General features: G+C 38.5%; 1 protein-coding gene across 3 annotated transcripts in view; it reads left to right on the top strand.

The window, feature by feature from the left end:
* The window catches only part of DENND5B (DENN domain containing 5B), a 221741-nt gene extending 208294 nt beyond the window's left edge, over positions 1–13447 (top strand). For 2 of the 3 annotated variants that reach the window (XM_004383616.2, XM_004383615.3), the window contains 5 exons: positions 75–262; positions 4005–4087; positions 4304–4430; positions 6298–6472; positions 8253–12866. In XM_004383616.2, the coding sequence (XP_004383673.1) occupies positions 75–262; positions 4005–4087; positions 4304–4430; positions 6298–6472; positions 8253–8448 (769 nt within the window). In that variant the 3' untranslated portion in view covers positions 8449–12866. Of the gene's footprint in view, positions 1–74; positions 263–4004; positions 4088–4303; positions 4431–6297; positions 6473–8252; positions 12867–13133 lie in introns of those variants that run through there. The other variant, XR_002825205.1, reaches the window with a different exon arrangement.
* The last annotated feature ends 285 nt before the right edge of the window (positions 13448–13732 follow it).

Here is a 13732-nt window from a genome sequence, read left to right as displayed (position 1 = left end):
CCCATGTTTTGTTTTTTGTTTGTTTAATTCCGAAAAAAAATTGGTGACTCAAAAGTTTTTTTCTATCCTACCAGGTTCCCATGTGGGCGGTGGCTGGGGAAAGGCATCGATGATGGAAGCCTGGAGAGAATTCTTATTGGAGAATTGATGACCACAGCATCAGATGAGGATCTGGTAAAGCAATGTCGGACTCCACCACAGCAGAAGTCACCCACCTCAGCTAGGAGATTAAGCATTACTTCACTGACAGGAAAAACTACTAGTAAGTAGTTGATTTTTTATTTTCCAATTGTGTCCCAGATGTTGCAGTCTTCATGTGGCCATCTCACGTAGAAATTGCTGCATTGATGAATTGTGGTAAGCAGATTAAAAGAAGAAAGCTGAGGAAAATTAATTTGGGAGGACCTTTAAAACTCGAGAGGGAGGAAAGGGAAAAAATTAAGGTAAAACATTAACAAATACTCAGAAGCCTGAAGAATCTGAGATATTAAAATTTTAAAACACTGAATGCTCAGCTTTGATCAAGCTGTGGAAATATGAATAAATAATATTTTACCTGAAATTTAATGGAGTAATAATGACGGTTATATATTATAATACTCCAGATAGCCATACCTAGCCATCCAGAGCCTCTTATTCTAAGAGATTAAAAATTATTCCCCCCACCTCGTTATGGATTTGAGTGATGTTCCCCAAAAAGATACATTGAAGTCTTGACCCCTGGTACCTGTGAAAGTGACCTTGTTTGTAAATGTTGATGGTGCTGTCCAGTTGATTTTGACTCATAGTGACCCCATGTGACAGAGTAGAACTGCCCCATAAGGTTTTGTAGGCTGTAATTAGGAGCTCTGGTTGCACGGTGGTTAAGTGCCTGGATGCTAACTAAAAGGTCAGCAGTTCAAACTCCCGCCAGCCACTCTGTGAGAAAAAGATGTGGCAGTCTGCTTCCCTAAAGATGTACAGCCTTGAAAACCCTATGAGACAGTTCTACTCTGTCCTATAGTGTCACTGTGAGTAGGAGTCAGCTCAGTGGCAGTTGGTTTGGTTTTTTGTTTTTGTTTTTTTTATTGTGATTGAGGTGAAAGTTTACAGCACAAATTAGTTTCTCATTAAACAGTTAATACACAAATTGTTTTGTGACATTGGTTGCCAACCCCGCAATGTGTCAGCACTCCTGTTCTCCACCTCAAGTTCCCTGTTGCCATTCGTCCAGTTTTCCTGTCCCTTCCTGCCTTCTCATCTTTGCTTGGGGCTGGTGTGCTCATTAGTGTCATATACATGATTGAGCTACGAAGCACGTTCCTTACATGTGTTACTGTTTGCCCTATAGACCTGTCTAATCTTTGGCTGAAAGGTGAACCTCAAGAGTAACTTCAGTACTGAGTTAAAAGGGTGTCCGGGGCCATACTCCTGGGGTTTCTCCAATCTGTGTCAGACCATCAAGCCTGGTCTTTTTGTTTTTTTGTGAATTAGAATTTTGTTCTATATTTTTCTCCTTCTCTGTCTGGGACCTTTTATTGTGATCCCTGCCAGAGCAGTCAGTGGTGGTAACCAGGTACCATCTAGTTGTTCTGGGCTGAGTTTGATGGAGGTTGTAGTAGTTATGGTCCATTAGTCCTTTGGACTAATCTTTCCCTTGTGTCTTTGGTCTTCTTCATTCTCCTTTGCTGCAGCTGGAATGGGACCAGTAGATGTATCTTACATGGCTGCTTGCAGGCTTTTAAGACCCCAGTTGCTAGTCATGACAGTCAGATGTAGAATATTTTCTTTATAGACTATGTTATGCCAGTTGAGCTAGATGTCTCCCAAGACCATGGTCCCCGGCTCTTAGCCTAGTGGCTCAAACTCTCAGGGCATTTAGATGTGTCTGTGAAGCTTCTGTGACTTTGCCCTGATCAAGTTGTGCTGACTTCTCCAGTATTGTGTACTGTCTTACCCTTCACCAAAGTTATCACTTATCTACTATCTGGTTATTGTTTTTCCCTCCCCACACCTCCCCTACCTCATAACCATCAAAAATTGTTTCTTTCTGTGTGGAAACATTTTCATGTGTTTTTATAATGATGGTATCATACAGTATTTGTCCTTTTGTGATTGACTTATTTCACTTAGCATGATGTTTCACAGATTCATCATTGTTGTTTATCGTTGTGTAGTATTTCATTGTGTGTATGTACCATAGTTTGTTTATCCATTCATCTATTGATGACACTTAAAGTTGTTTCCATCTTTTTATTGTTGTAAATAATGCTACAGTGAATATGGGTGTGCATATGTCTATTCGTGTGACGGCTCGTATTTCTCTGAGATATATTCCTAGAAGTAGGTTTGCTGGATCGTATAGTATTTCTATTTCTAGCTTTTTAAAGAAGCGCCGTATCGTTTTCCAAAGTGATTGTACCATTTAGCATTCCCATCAGCAGTGCATAAGAGTTCTAGTCTCCCTGCAGGCTCTCCAGCATTTGTTATTTTCTGTTTTTTGATCCGTGCCAATAATGTTGAGGTGAGATGGTATCTCATTATAGTTTTGATTTGCGTTTCTCTAATGGCTAGTGGGAGCCCTGGTAGCTCAGGAGTGAAGAGGTCAGCTGCTATCCAAAAAGTCAGCAGTGTAAATCCACCAGCCAATCCTTGGAAACTATATGGAGCAGTTCTACGCTGTCCTGTAGGGTTGCTATGAGTCAGAATCAACTAGACAACAGCAGGTTAATGGCTAGCGATTGAGAACATTTCCTCATGTGTCTGTTACCTGCCTGAATGTCTTCTTTGGTGAAGTGTCTGTTCATATCCTTTGCCCATTTTTTAGTTGAATTATTATTTGTATTTTTATTGTAGAGGTGTTGGATTTTCCTATAGATTTTAGAGATTAGACTTTTGTTGAATATGCCAAAGCCAAAATTTTTTTTCCCAGTCTGTAGGTTCTCTTTTTACTCTTTTGGTGAAGTCTTTTGATGAGCGTAAGTGTTTAATTTTTAGGAGATCCCAGTTATCTAGCTTATCTTCTGGTGTTTGTGTATTGTTAATTATGGTTTGTATGCTGTTTATGCCGTATATTAGGGCCCCTAGTATTTACCCTATTTTTCTTCCATGATCTTTATAGTTTTTGGTTTTATATTTAGGTCTTTGATCCATCTTGAATTAGTTTTTGTGTATAGTGTGAGGTATGGGTCCTGTTTCATTTTTTTACAGATGGACAGCCAGTTTTGCCAGCACCACTTGTTAAAAAGACTGTCTTTTCCTCATTTAATGGACTTTGGGCCTTTGTCAAAGATCATGTGGCCGTAGGTAGATTGATTTACATCTGAGTTCTTGATTCTGTTTCATTGGTCAATGTGTCTGTCTCTGTACCAGCACAGGCTGTTTTGACTACCGTAGCTGTGTAGTAGGTTCTGAGGTCAGGTAGTACAAGGCCTCCTACTTTGTTCTATTTCTTCAATAATGCTTTACTTATCTGGAGCCTCTTCCCTTTCCATATAAAGTTAATGATTAGTTTTTTATCTCATTAAAGACTACTGTTGGTATTTTGATCGGGATTGCATTGTATTTGTAGATTGCCTTGGGTAGAATTGTCATTTTCACAATGTTGAGTCTACCTCACCTCGTTCCTCACATCTGAGGACTTGCAAGCACTTTATGACAAGCACCATGCCGGGCGATTGACACCTAAGTATCTCATTCAGTTTTCCCAGTGACCCTGTGAGGCATATATTTTCCCTGTTTTACCATTGAAGAAACTCAGACTTGAAGGAAGTTAGGCACTTGGTCAAGGTTTTAGATTGCAAGTGGTAAGAGTGGGATTTGAATCTAGGGGTCTCAGATTCTATTCCACTGTGCCAAGATGCCTTCCACTGGATCAAATTGGCCACAGGCAAGTTTCATGGAGCTGCTGGCAAAACCAGGCTTCTCTGGTGGAGTGTTTCCTATGTAAGTGGACACAGTTTATATACCATAGGTACTTTGTTTTTCTCGCATGAGAATTCAGCCACTGTTCATTATCTTAACAGAACCCAATGCTGGACAAATCCAAGAAGGAATTGGAGAAGCTGTGAACAATATTGTGAAACATTTTCACAAACCTGAAAAAGAGGTATTATTGGCTATAAAACGTAGTATTGTGGGACTTTTAAAGCCATTTGTTATACGTAAGTGATACATACGGCAATAAGGAGTACTTTAATTTGTAAGCTTTCTGATAGCTACGAAAGTATGCTCCGTATAGTTATCATCAGCACTGGTTTCTCTAGTGTCTTTCGTAGAGAGACACAGCAGATTATTCTTCAGCACTGTATGTCATGTTCCACAGAGAGGAAGCCTCACAGTATTGCTATGTGGAGAGAATGGTCTGGTTGCAGCACTTGAGCAAGTTTTCCACCATGGGTTCAAATCCGCCCGCATCTTTCACAAGAATGTCTTCATCTGGGACTTTATAGGTAAATAAAGCAAATGTATGTTATTTTAAGGTCACTGAAATGTTTCCTACGAAACTCTAAGACCAAGGACTTTGAGTGAATGAGGAAGTATGTTTTTAAAAATAAGTAGCTTATAAACACTATTATTGGTTTTCATTCACACATCAAGTATTTATAGTGTCCACAGTATTCCAAACACTATTCTAAATGTTTGGGATATACATCAGTAAACAAAACAGACAAAAATCCCTATGGTTGACAAATGTACGTTTTGGTGGAGATGGAAGGGGGAACAAACAATACACAAAAACATAACAAATATGTAATATATATAGTTTGTTAGAAGGTGATCTTTGATCTGGAAAAAATAGAGGAGGATGAAAGAAAATGGTAGTAGTCCCTAGGTGGTACAAACAGCTAACACGCTCAGTTGCTAAAAAAAAGATTAGAGCTTTGAGTCCACCCAGAGTTGCATTGGAAGAAAGGCCTGGAGATGTCCTTCTGAAAACCCTGTGGACCACAGTTCTACTCTGACTCACATGGGATTGCCATAAGTTGCAGCTGACTCAGCGGCTACTGGAAAGAACTGGGGAAAGGAAATCAAGTGGGTAATGTACTTTTAAATAGGATAGTTATAGGCTTTGTTGAGAAGATAACATTTGAGCAAAGACTTTAAGGAGGTGAGGGAGGGAGTCATGTGGGTTGACATCTGGGAGAAGAGCACTCCAGGCCAAGTACAAAGACCAAAGGTGGGACTGTGCCTGGAGGCCAGTGTGACTGGAGCAGAAGGAGGGAGGAAGAGAGGAGGAGATGAGGGTGGAAGGTTTAGTGCCAGGGCTCTATTGGGTAGTCTTCTGGGCCATTGGAAGGACTTTGGCCCTCATCCTGAGTGAAACAGAAAGCCATTGGAAGGCTTTGAACAGAGGAGTAACTTGATATAACTTAACGTTTTGAAAAGATCACTCTAGCCCTATGCTGTCCAATACAGTAGCCACTAGACACGCATGGTTATTTAAATTTAAATTTAATTAAATTAAAAATCCATTTCATCAGGTACACCAGCTACGTTTCAAATGCTCAGTAGCCACTTGTAGCTAGTGGTCACTGTATTGGACAGCACAGATACAGAACATTTCCATCATTGCAGAAAGTTCTATTGGACAGTGCTGCTATATAGTCTACCAGGCTTTGTAATCTTTCTTTTGGTGTGCAGCTCTTCTAGAATTCCCAGTTTTATTAAAGGGGTGATTAATCAATTGTTTTATAAGTAAGTGAGGGCGAGATCAAGGAGTTGATTTCATCTAACCCAGAATTTTTATGTAAAGAAAGGAAAGTTGACAGAGCTAGGCTTTCAGGGGTGATTTTTTTTTCTTTCCTCCTCTTCTGGAAGCCTAGAATTTTATTGGCCCTGCTTCTGATACATATGTATGTATTTCTTTCTCAGATTTACTGATTTAGTTCCATTACAAGGATCTTATTGCAAAGTGTTGGCTAGCCATTCTGTAACTGGAACAGGGGTCACCATCTCAATGGTGACCCTGTCTTCATTGCTCCTGGAAGGTTCTAATTTTAACAGAAGAGTCTATTTTTATTTTTTATTTATTTTTGCCCATTTCCCTTTCATGAAGGTGTTTTAAAAAGAGTAAGCTTTTCAGCCTTCTGGAATACAGTCTAGAGTAGAAAATAAATTCCTGAGAGCGTATTATTTCACCATGAAATGTGGACCTCTGGAATTAATTCTGAAGCCAGTGATAAAGTAATACTTTGGCTTCAGAACTAGCCGTAATGCAAAGCGTCATTAGTATTTCCAGAATAAACTAAATGATAAATCTTTCTATATGTGAACCATTGATGTGTATTATGATGTAATCCTGACTTCCTTCCTCAGAGAGAGCCGTTGCTTATTTTGAAAACGCTGACCAGATTCTAGACAATGAAGATGATGTCCTTATTCAGAAATCATCCTGCAAAACCTTCTGCCACTATGTACATGCAATAAATACTGCACCCAGGAACATTGGAAAGGATGGCAAATTCCAGATTCTAGTTTGCCTTGGAACACGGTATAAAGCCAGTTCTTGACTTTCCTTGCCTTTGTTATACGTTGAACAAGAGTCCAGAAAGGGTTATACCAGATTATGCCCCTTGCAGAGCTCTCCCTTGGGTTTCTTTCATTCCACGTTTTATGGGACTAATATTTATTAGATACTTACTATGTGTTGGACACTGTGCTAAGTACTTTAGATACCATTATCTCATTTAATCACACCAGTGTCACTACTTGAAGTAGCAACCGATATCTCAATTTTACAGATGAGAAAATCAAAGCATAGATAAGAAAACTTCCCTAGGTCACACAGCTAGAAAGAGGCAGAGCCAAGATTCACTCCCAGTCTCTCTAGAACCCAAGCTCTCAAGTGTTACGCTCTACTGGCTCCAAAGATAGGTAGATAGGTAATAAGATAGGTTGGTAGATAATTAGACTGACCAACACACACATGTATGTATTTACTTTGCATGCTTATATATAAGGAGTCCTGGTGGCACAGTTGTTAAGCACTCAGCTGCTAACCAAAAGATCAGCAGTTCGAACCCACCAGCCACTCTGCAGGAGAAAGATGTGGCAGTCACTCCTGTAAAGATTTATAGCCTTGGAAACCCTATGGGGCATTTCTACTCTATCCTATAGGGTTGCTATGAGTCAGAATGGGCTCGACAGGAGGTGTTTTTTTTTTTTTTTTTTTTTTTTTATACCACTATATTGCTTTAAATTTAATAATGTGGGATTTTTTTAAGTTATCTGTGTCTTGTTTGTTTTCCCCTAAGCCCCTAGAGCCCCAACATGAGATTCAGGATGGTCTAATTATGGCTGCCCTTGGCATGAAGGAGCCCTGGTGGTGCAGTGGTTAAGAGCTTGGCTGTTAACCAAAAAGTCGACAGTTCTAATCCACCAGCCGCTCCTTGGAAACCATATGGGACAGTTCTGTTCTGTCCTGTGGGGTCACTATGAGTCAGAATAGACTCGATGACAACAGGTTTGGGTTTTTTTGTTTGTTTCCTTGTCATGAAATGCGTGTCAAGGGCTGTTTACTAAGGATGTCTTAGGTGTAGTGACAGATACCACAAATGTCAGGGTTTCATCCAGGAAACACTGAAGAGATTTGTCCTCCTGTGACAGCTGGTTTACAGAACCGAGTTCTGTATTTCTTCTTAATAAAAGGGGCCCAATTTCAGCTGTGTTTTCAAAGTTCCTTTTGAGTATGATCCTTATCTACTTTTCTCTTCACAATTCTGATTTATTAGAGCAATATAAACCCTTTTCTGGTTTAGAAAGTCTACTTAATGTTTTTCTGCTTTAGTTTTGTTCCTTACCTCGTTATGTTATATAAATTTTTAAATATGTCTAATCCCTGATATGTAATCTAGTTTTTCTTCCCAATATATTTTGGTACAATCTGTCACAGATCTCTGAATAACACCCCTGTTTTAAAAAAAAGAAAAAGAAAAAATCCATTCTGCCTCTTTTTTAAACTAGTAAAATTGGAATAGGGGATTTCTTTAATGTGTGTGAGGCCTTATGACCAACTTGCCCAACCTACCTTTAGAACCTTGATGGGTTTTCCCATTAGTTTACACTGCCTAATTACTGTATCTTCTCACCAGTAAATATCCAACTTCTTGGCTTTGGTTTCCTCTTTACTGACCTCAGAGCTTGGCTGGATTTTGCAACATCCAGCGTGTATCTTTATCCCCTGTCTTACTCCCAGTTGAGAGCACCAAAATGTGCATTTCTCTGTAGTGAGGTTAGCAGTGCTCAGGAGTTGTTTCTGTTTGGGTCTGCAGGGATCGCCTGCTCCCACAGTGGATTCCATTATTAGCCGAGTGTCCTGCCATTACCCGAATGTATGAAGAGAGCGCCCTCCTGCGAGACCGCATGACTGTCAACTCCCTCATTCGCATCCTGCAGACCATTCAGGACTTCACCATAGTCTTAGAAGGATCACTCATCAAAGGAGTGGATGTGAACCCAATTGTCTAGGAATTCTCAGTCCAGAGCCCTTGCGCCTGATCCTTCCCCAGCTAAACAAGTCCATACGGACCAATTTGAACTCGTCTGATGCAGCAGTGAGTCACTACAGGGGGCAGCTCACCGTATCCCCCAGTATGAACAATCCTCACGCCACAGACAAGGCAAATGCTGTATTGTAGTTCATTTGAACCTGGAATTTAGTATAAAATAGAGTATTTTCATGTGTTAGATGTGTGTAAATATGCTATCTTTAAGAAATTATATTACTCTAATAAGATACTTTTCTTAGATTGAATATTACTGTGACTTAAAAATAAGTAGTTTTAAAAGTTTAGGGTTTGGGAGAGAAGAGTGAAGCTAGTCAGGAAGAAGCCAAGAAACATGTAAATATATTGCAACCCAACTGGGCTTTTTTTTCCTCCAGGTATCACAAAGGAACCCAGAATGCATAGTTATGTTGTAGCCATCCATCCTGGTGTCTGATCCTTTGTATTGTGAATGTAAATGGCTTTACCTACTGTAGGGCAGAGTCCTCATTTGTATCTTTTAAGTTACAAACTGTTTCATACACTTGAATTGTGAGTCCCTTTTCTGGTCTTTTGGAAATTTTTTTCAGTCAGCACAAGATGAAGATGTAATTCAAATATTTGAAATACTGGACCCCAGGAGCGTGGCTGAACTGGAAAGAGAACACACAAAACCTGAGAAGTGTGTTAAATTGTGGGATTGTAACTTTTTTATACTTTTCAAAGATTAGCCTAGACTAACTTCATTCTTGGCATTTTTATTCTTGTTATTTGAGGTACTTGGGGGAGAGGTAAATTTCAAAGTGTTGGCCTCATAGTCATAACTGCAAACAGCAGTTTGATTCTGTGCTTTTAATTTGGCCATCTAAACTCTGCAGTGGTGCTTTATCTCTTAAGGATAACCACAAGCCCTGTCTTTGTTGGGTTCTAGTCACCCCTCTCTCCCCTCTCCCCATGCCCGTCCCGCTCTCCGGAAATGGAAGGAATGTTTAAGGAGGAGGAGGGCTCTCTGTGGCTTGGAATGTTTTTGTGAAAGTATTTGTTGACCATGATAATGCAAATAACAGAAGGAGAGGGAAAGAATGGACTCTTTCTGGGTATTTCAAGGGAAGCTTTATGTTTCTTTGTAAGAAAGGGTAACAGTGTGAAACTGGCCAAGAGAAGTTAAAAGCCGCTGCAGCACACACTGACGAAAGCAAAACAAGCAACAATTTTGAAAGACCAAAAGTTGTGAGTAACTTTCCAGTTTGGTATTCTTTTATAAGAAAGTTAAATAAATGTGTTAGCTAGTTACTTAAGTCTTCATCTTATGGTAGGTCCTGTAACTCTAATTAGGCATTTGCATGTTTTAGCAGTGAAATTGCCTCAGCAGTGCTCCGGGTGTTATTCCCAGTGTGGCTGAGAAGCAGAGCCATGACCTCTCAGGATCCTTGTTCAATCTGAGGGTGCTGGGCTTCAGCCAACAGTGCTGTTTCCCTTATCTCCTAGAGGAAGAAACTAATGAAACAAGTGCCTCCCTCCCTTTGTCAAATAGTATATTCATTCAGGGCAGCCAAGGAACAGTCCCTTTGAACGTAATGTGACTTAGTACGTGAGGAGGAAAAGAGGAGCTAAAGGCTGCGTTAGAAACCCTTGGGAGGGGTTTAAGAAGATGGTCCTGAGTAGATGGTCCTGAGATTGGTTTACCTCAGGCTAAACTGCAGTCGGCAGTGATGTGGCTGTTCCAGTCGTATGGGAATTCTGTTACGGGAGACCTCCAGAACCTGTTTTATAACAGGCTAATACTGTGTTTTATTGATGAGAAATAATCCGTTACAAATTTAACCACAATCCAGGGCTTTGTTCTTGTTATCTTTTCTGTAAGACCAAGCTTCTGACACTCTGTGGGCAACCAGTGAAGATGACTTAGATTAGTATGCTGGAATTGAGTCTAGTCCACCCTCTCGTTTTATAGATGGGAAGCCTTAAGGATCAGAGAGATTAAATACTTACTTTTACCCTACGGGCTGGTCAGTGACAGCACAGTCTAGAATTAATGTTTTTCTTTGCTTGTTTGTTTTTAATTGCACTGGGCTGCATGAGACCTGACCTTCAAGGCATTCTTACTGTCTATGATCTTTTATCCATCTACTTGTACAGATGCTAAGCCAGATATACAGGTAGGAAGTAAGGACTAGTATACATTTTAACAAATTGCTTTCAAGTTACTGAGAATTACATTGTAAAAACTAAGCAGAGTTGGAGGATTTAGGGTCTATAAAATGAAACCATTACTTTAAAGAGTAATACCAAAAAACAAAAGTAAATCCTGAAGTTTCATCTCACTTTGTGTAATATGACTGTAACAGTGAAATGACCGATTTTTGAAAAAAATAAACATACCATAATCAGTATATGCTCCTGAATGCTGGCCACTTTTAAAGTAGTTACCTGGGGAACCAGTGATACCAGCACCGCTAAATGGGGAACTCTTCGTGAACTGCTTGAATGGCCTACAGCCCATTCTTTTGAATATTCCCAGTAGTGGTAAATCTTGGCTCTTCAGAATACATTTAATATTTGGAGACACCATAAAGTCCTTAAGATCCAAGTCTGATAAATAAAAAGGATGCTTAACTGAGTAATGGAGTTTGGATTCACATATTAAGGAATAAGACTTTGTTCTTACATGACTTGTAAGTGTCTCTGAGCCAAAACCAAAAATTTTAAGCAGAACAGTATCAGAATCCTTAGAATAAATTGTACGTAGCCTTTCAAGGTGACTTGTGGAAGGACCATACCCACTTAGAGGTATACTTTCTGCTATGTCAGTATTAAAAGTTAGTATGTTGCTTTATGATCACAACTCATAAAGTGTTTTAAAAGTCAATTTTTAGTTGACTTATTTTTTTAATCTCAAAATAAAAGCAAATGCCTGGAACTGTAATTAGTATTTTCACACAGAATAATAGCTTGAGAATAAATTGTTTTAAAATTAAATTGCCAAAAATATTACCTCTTGAAAAAATTACTTTCCAAATGTTTTTCATATATCCTGAAACTCCTCATTTCAACGTTTATGATGTTGGTATTATGTTTGAGATCCTAACGCTGTGCCCTGGTCAGGAGTCATTAGCTCCTTAAAAATGATTGAGGCTCAATATTTATGAAATAGCGTAAAGTGAGGTTCTAGGCAGGAAAAAGAAGCTACCGAGAATAAAAATAAAGCCACCCACCCCTCCCCACTCTCTTTCCCACTGGGGTAAGAATTTGATATAAGTAATGACCTAAAACTTAGAAAAATCTGTGATTTCTCTCTAAATTTTATTTCAAATGTTTAACTCATTTTTACACCTTATTATAACATGGCTTTATTTTTTAAAAAATCATTTTAGTGGACTTCTGTCTCACTGTGTGAATGATAGAGGAGAAATACTGAATTGCTGATATTTCCTTTTTGACAGTAAAGGACTGTTGTACATGAATGTAAGTGAATGAGAGAGACAGAGACCATACTTATCAGTTTATGTATAGTATATGTTGACACCCCGAAGATATTTTGAAACATAAGGCAACTGACAAGGACTTAAGATCCACAGGGGAATATTTGACAACATTGGGAATGTAGCTGTTCATAATGAATTATCTTCTTTCTGCTATGAATTACGAGTTTTCAGTAGATTATTTTCATATTTAGGGAACTGTATTTCTCTGAGGTTTACAGAAACTAGTCTATCCTTTTCACCATGCTGAAAGAATAACCTGAACCTTAGCTATTTATATTTCAGTATTAACACACCTTCATTGATTGAGAATGGAGTCTTGAGCCCTTCTCTACTTTCATAAAGTGAATCCTGTTTCCAAGTTATCTAGTCTTTTGAAGTCCCTGTTTCTTATATAGTGGTTGATACATTATTATTTACCATAAATAGGAGACAGAAAAGAATAATAAACTACTAGGTCCCTTATTCCTGTTAAAGTACATTTTAAATCTCTCGGAAAAAAAGCTGAATTCCAAGCTTTCTATAGAGGTTGCTGATGCAGTATGATCTGAGAATCCAAGGAGAACCTTATCCTCCCAAATCTTATTAGAGCTCAGTTGCCCTCACAAGGACAGAATAAAGATTGGCTTTGGAAAGATAATACATTGAGTTATAATACCAGAGTGAAAAAAGTTCATCAAAATAAATTTCTCCCCATTTGAAGGGATTCAGGGTATCCTTGGGTTATTTGAAAGGGAATCAATTACTTGAATGTATTTGTGTGTGAATTCAATCTTTATTCCCAACATCAAATCTTGACGGTGGAGAGAGAAGTATGGTAAAGAGTTTCTGTTGTCAATCAAATGAGGGTGTGAAACATAGAGAAAAAAATCTTCTGTGTTACACTTGAACCATGTGTAAATGTATCCTGTGTATCTTTTAAAAAAAAAAAAAACATTTCTGCATTTAAATTATATTGTTTTTCTTTGTATTGCAAACAAAATGCATCAGAACTGGAATTTTTTTTTTCCTCATCTGAACATAATATAAATTTGAAATAGTATTGTGATATCAAGCACTTTAACGTATCATAGAAACTGATGTGGGTTTTTCAGGTTTTGGAGTACATTTAAATATGACTTTTCATGCTTTGTTCTTTACAAATAAATCTGTGGGATTGATACTTTGTTTTTCTTCATTATTTTAGAATCTTAATACTGAGTGGTTGACAGGACAAGTGACTTCAGAAAGTAGAGAGAGAAAACCAGAACAATTATGTAGGAAAAACAGAGCCAACTGGTCAACCGGAACTCCTACAACTCAACCACAAAAAGACAATCCAGTTATAAAATGGGCAAAGGATTTGAATAGGTGTTTTCCAGAGAAGATGTATGCATGGTCAATAAGCACATAAAAAGATGCTCAGTGTCATTTGGGGAAGTCCAAATCAAAACTATAACAAAATAACCATTTCACCGTCATTATGATGGTTATAATAATAAAAAATGAAAAATAAGTGTTGGCAAGAGTGTGAAGAAATTGGGACCCTCCTACAGTGCTCGTGGGAATGTGAAATGGTGCAGCCACTGTTGAAATTTTGGCAGTTCCTCAAAAATTTTAACATAGAATTACTATATGACCCAGCAATTCAATTTAGGTATATACCTAAAGAATTGAAAGTAGGGATACACAGATACTTGTAGACTAAAATTCACTACAGTATTATTCACTATATGTATGTGTGTGTGTGTATATATATATATTTCCCCCCTCCCAGCAGTCATTAACCAACCCTAGGGTTCAGGC

This window comes from Trichechus manatus, unplaced genomic scaffold (genome assembly GCF_000243295.1).
Source record: "Trichechus manatus latirostris isolate Lorelei unplaced genomic scaffold, TriManLat1.0 scaffold00112, whole genome shotgun sequence".
Classification (NCBI taxonomy): Eukaryota; Metazoa; Chordata; class Mammalia; order Sirenia; family Trichechidae; genus Trichechus; species Trichechus manatus.
The sequence above is the reverse complement of the archived record's forward strand: the minus strand, read 5'-3'. Positions and strand labels throughout refer to the sequence as shown.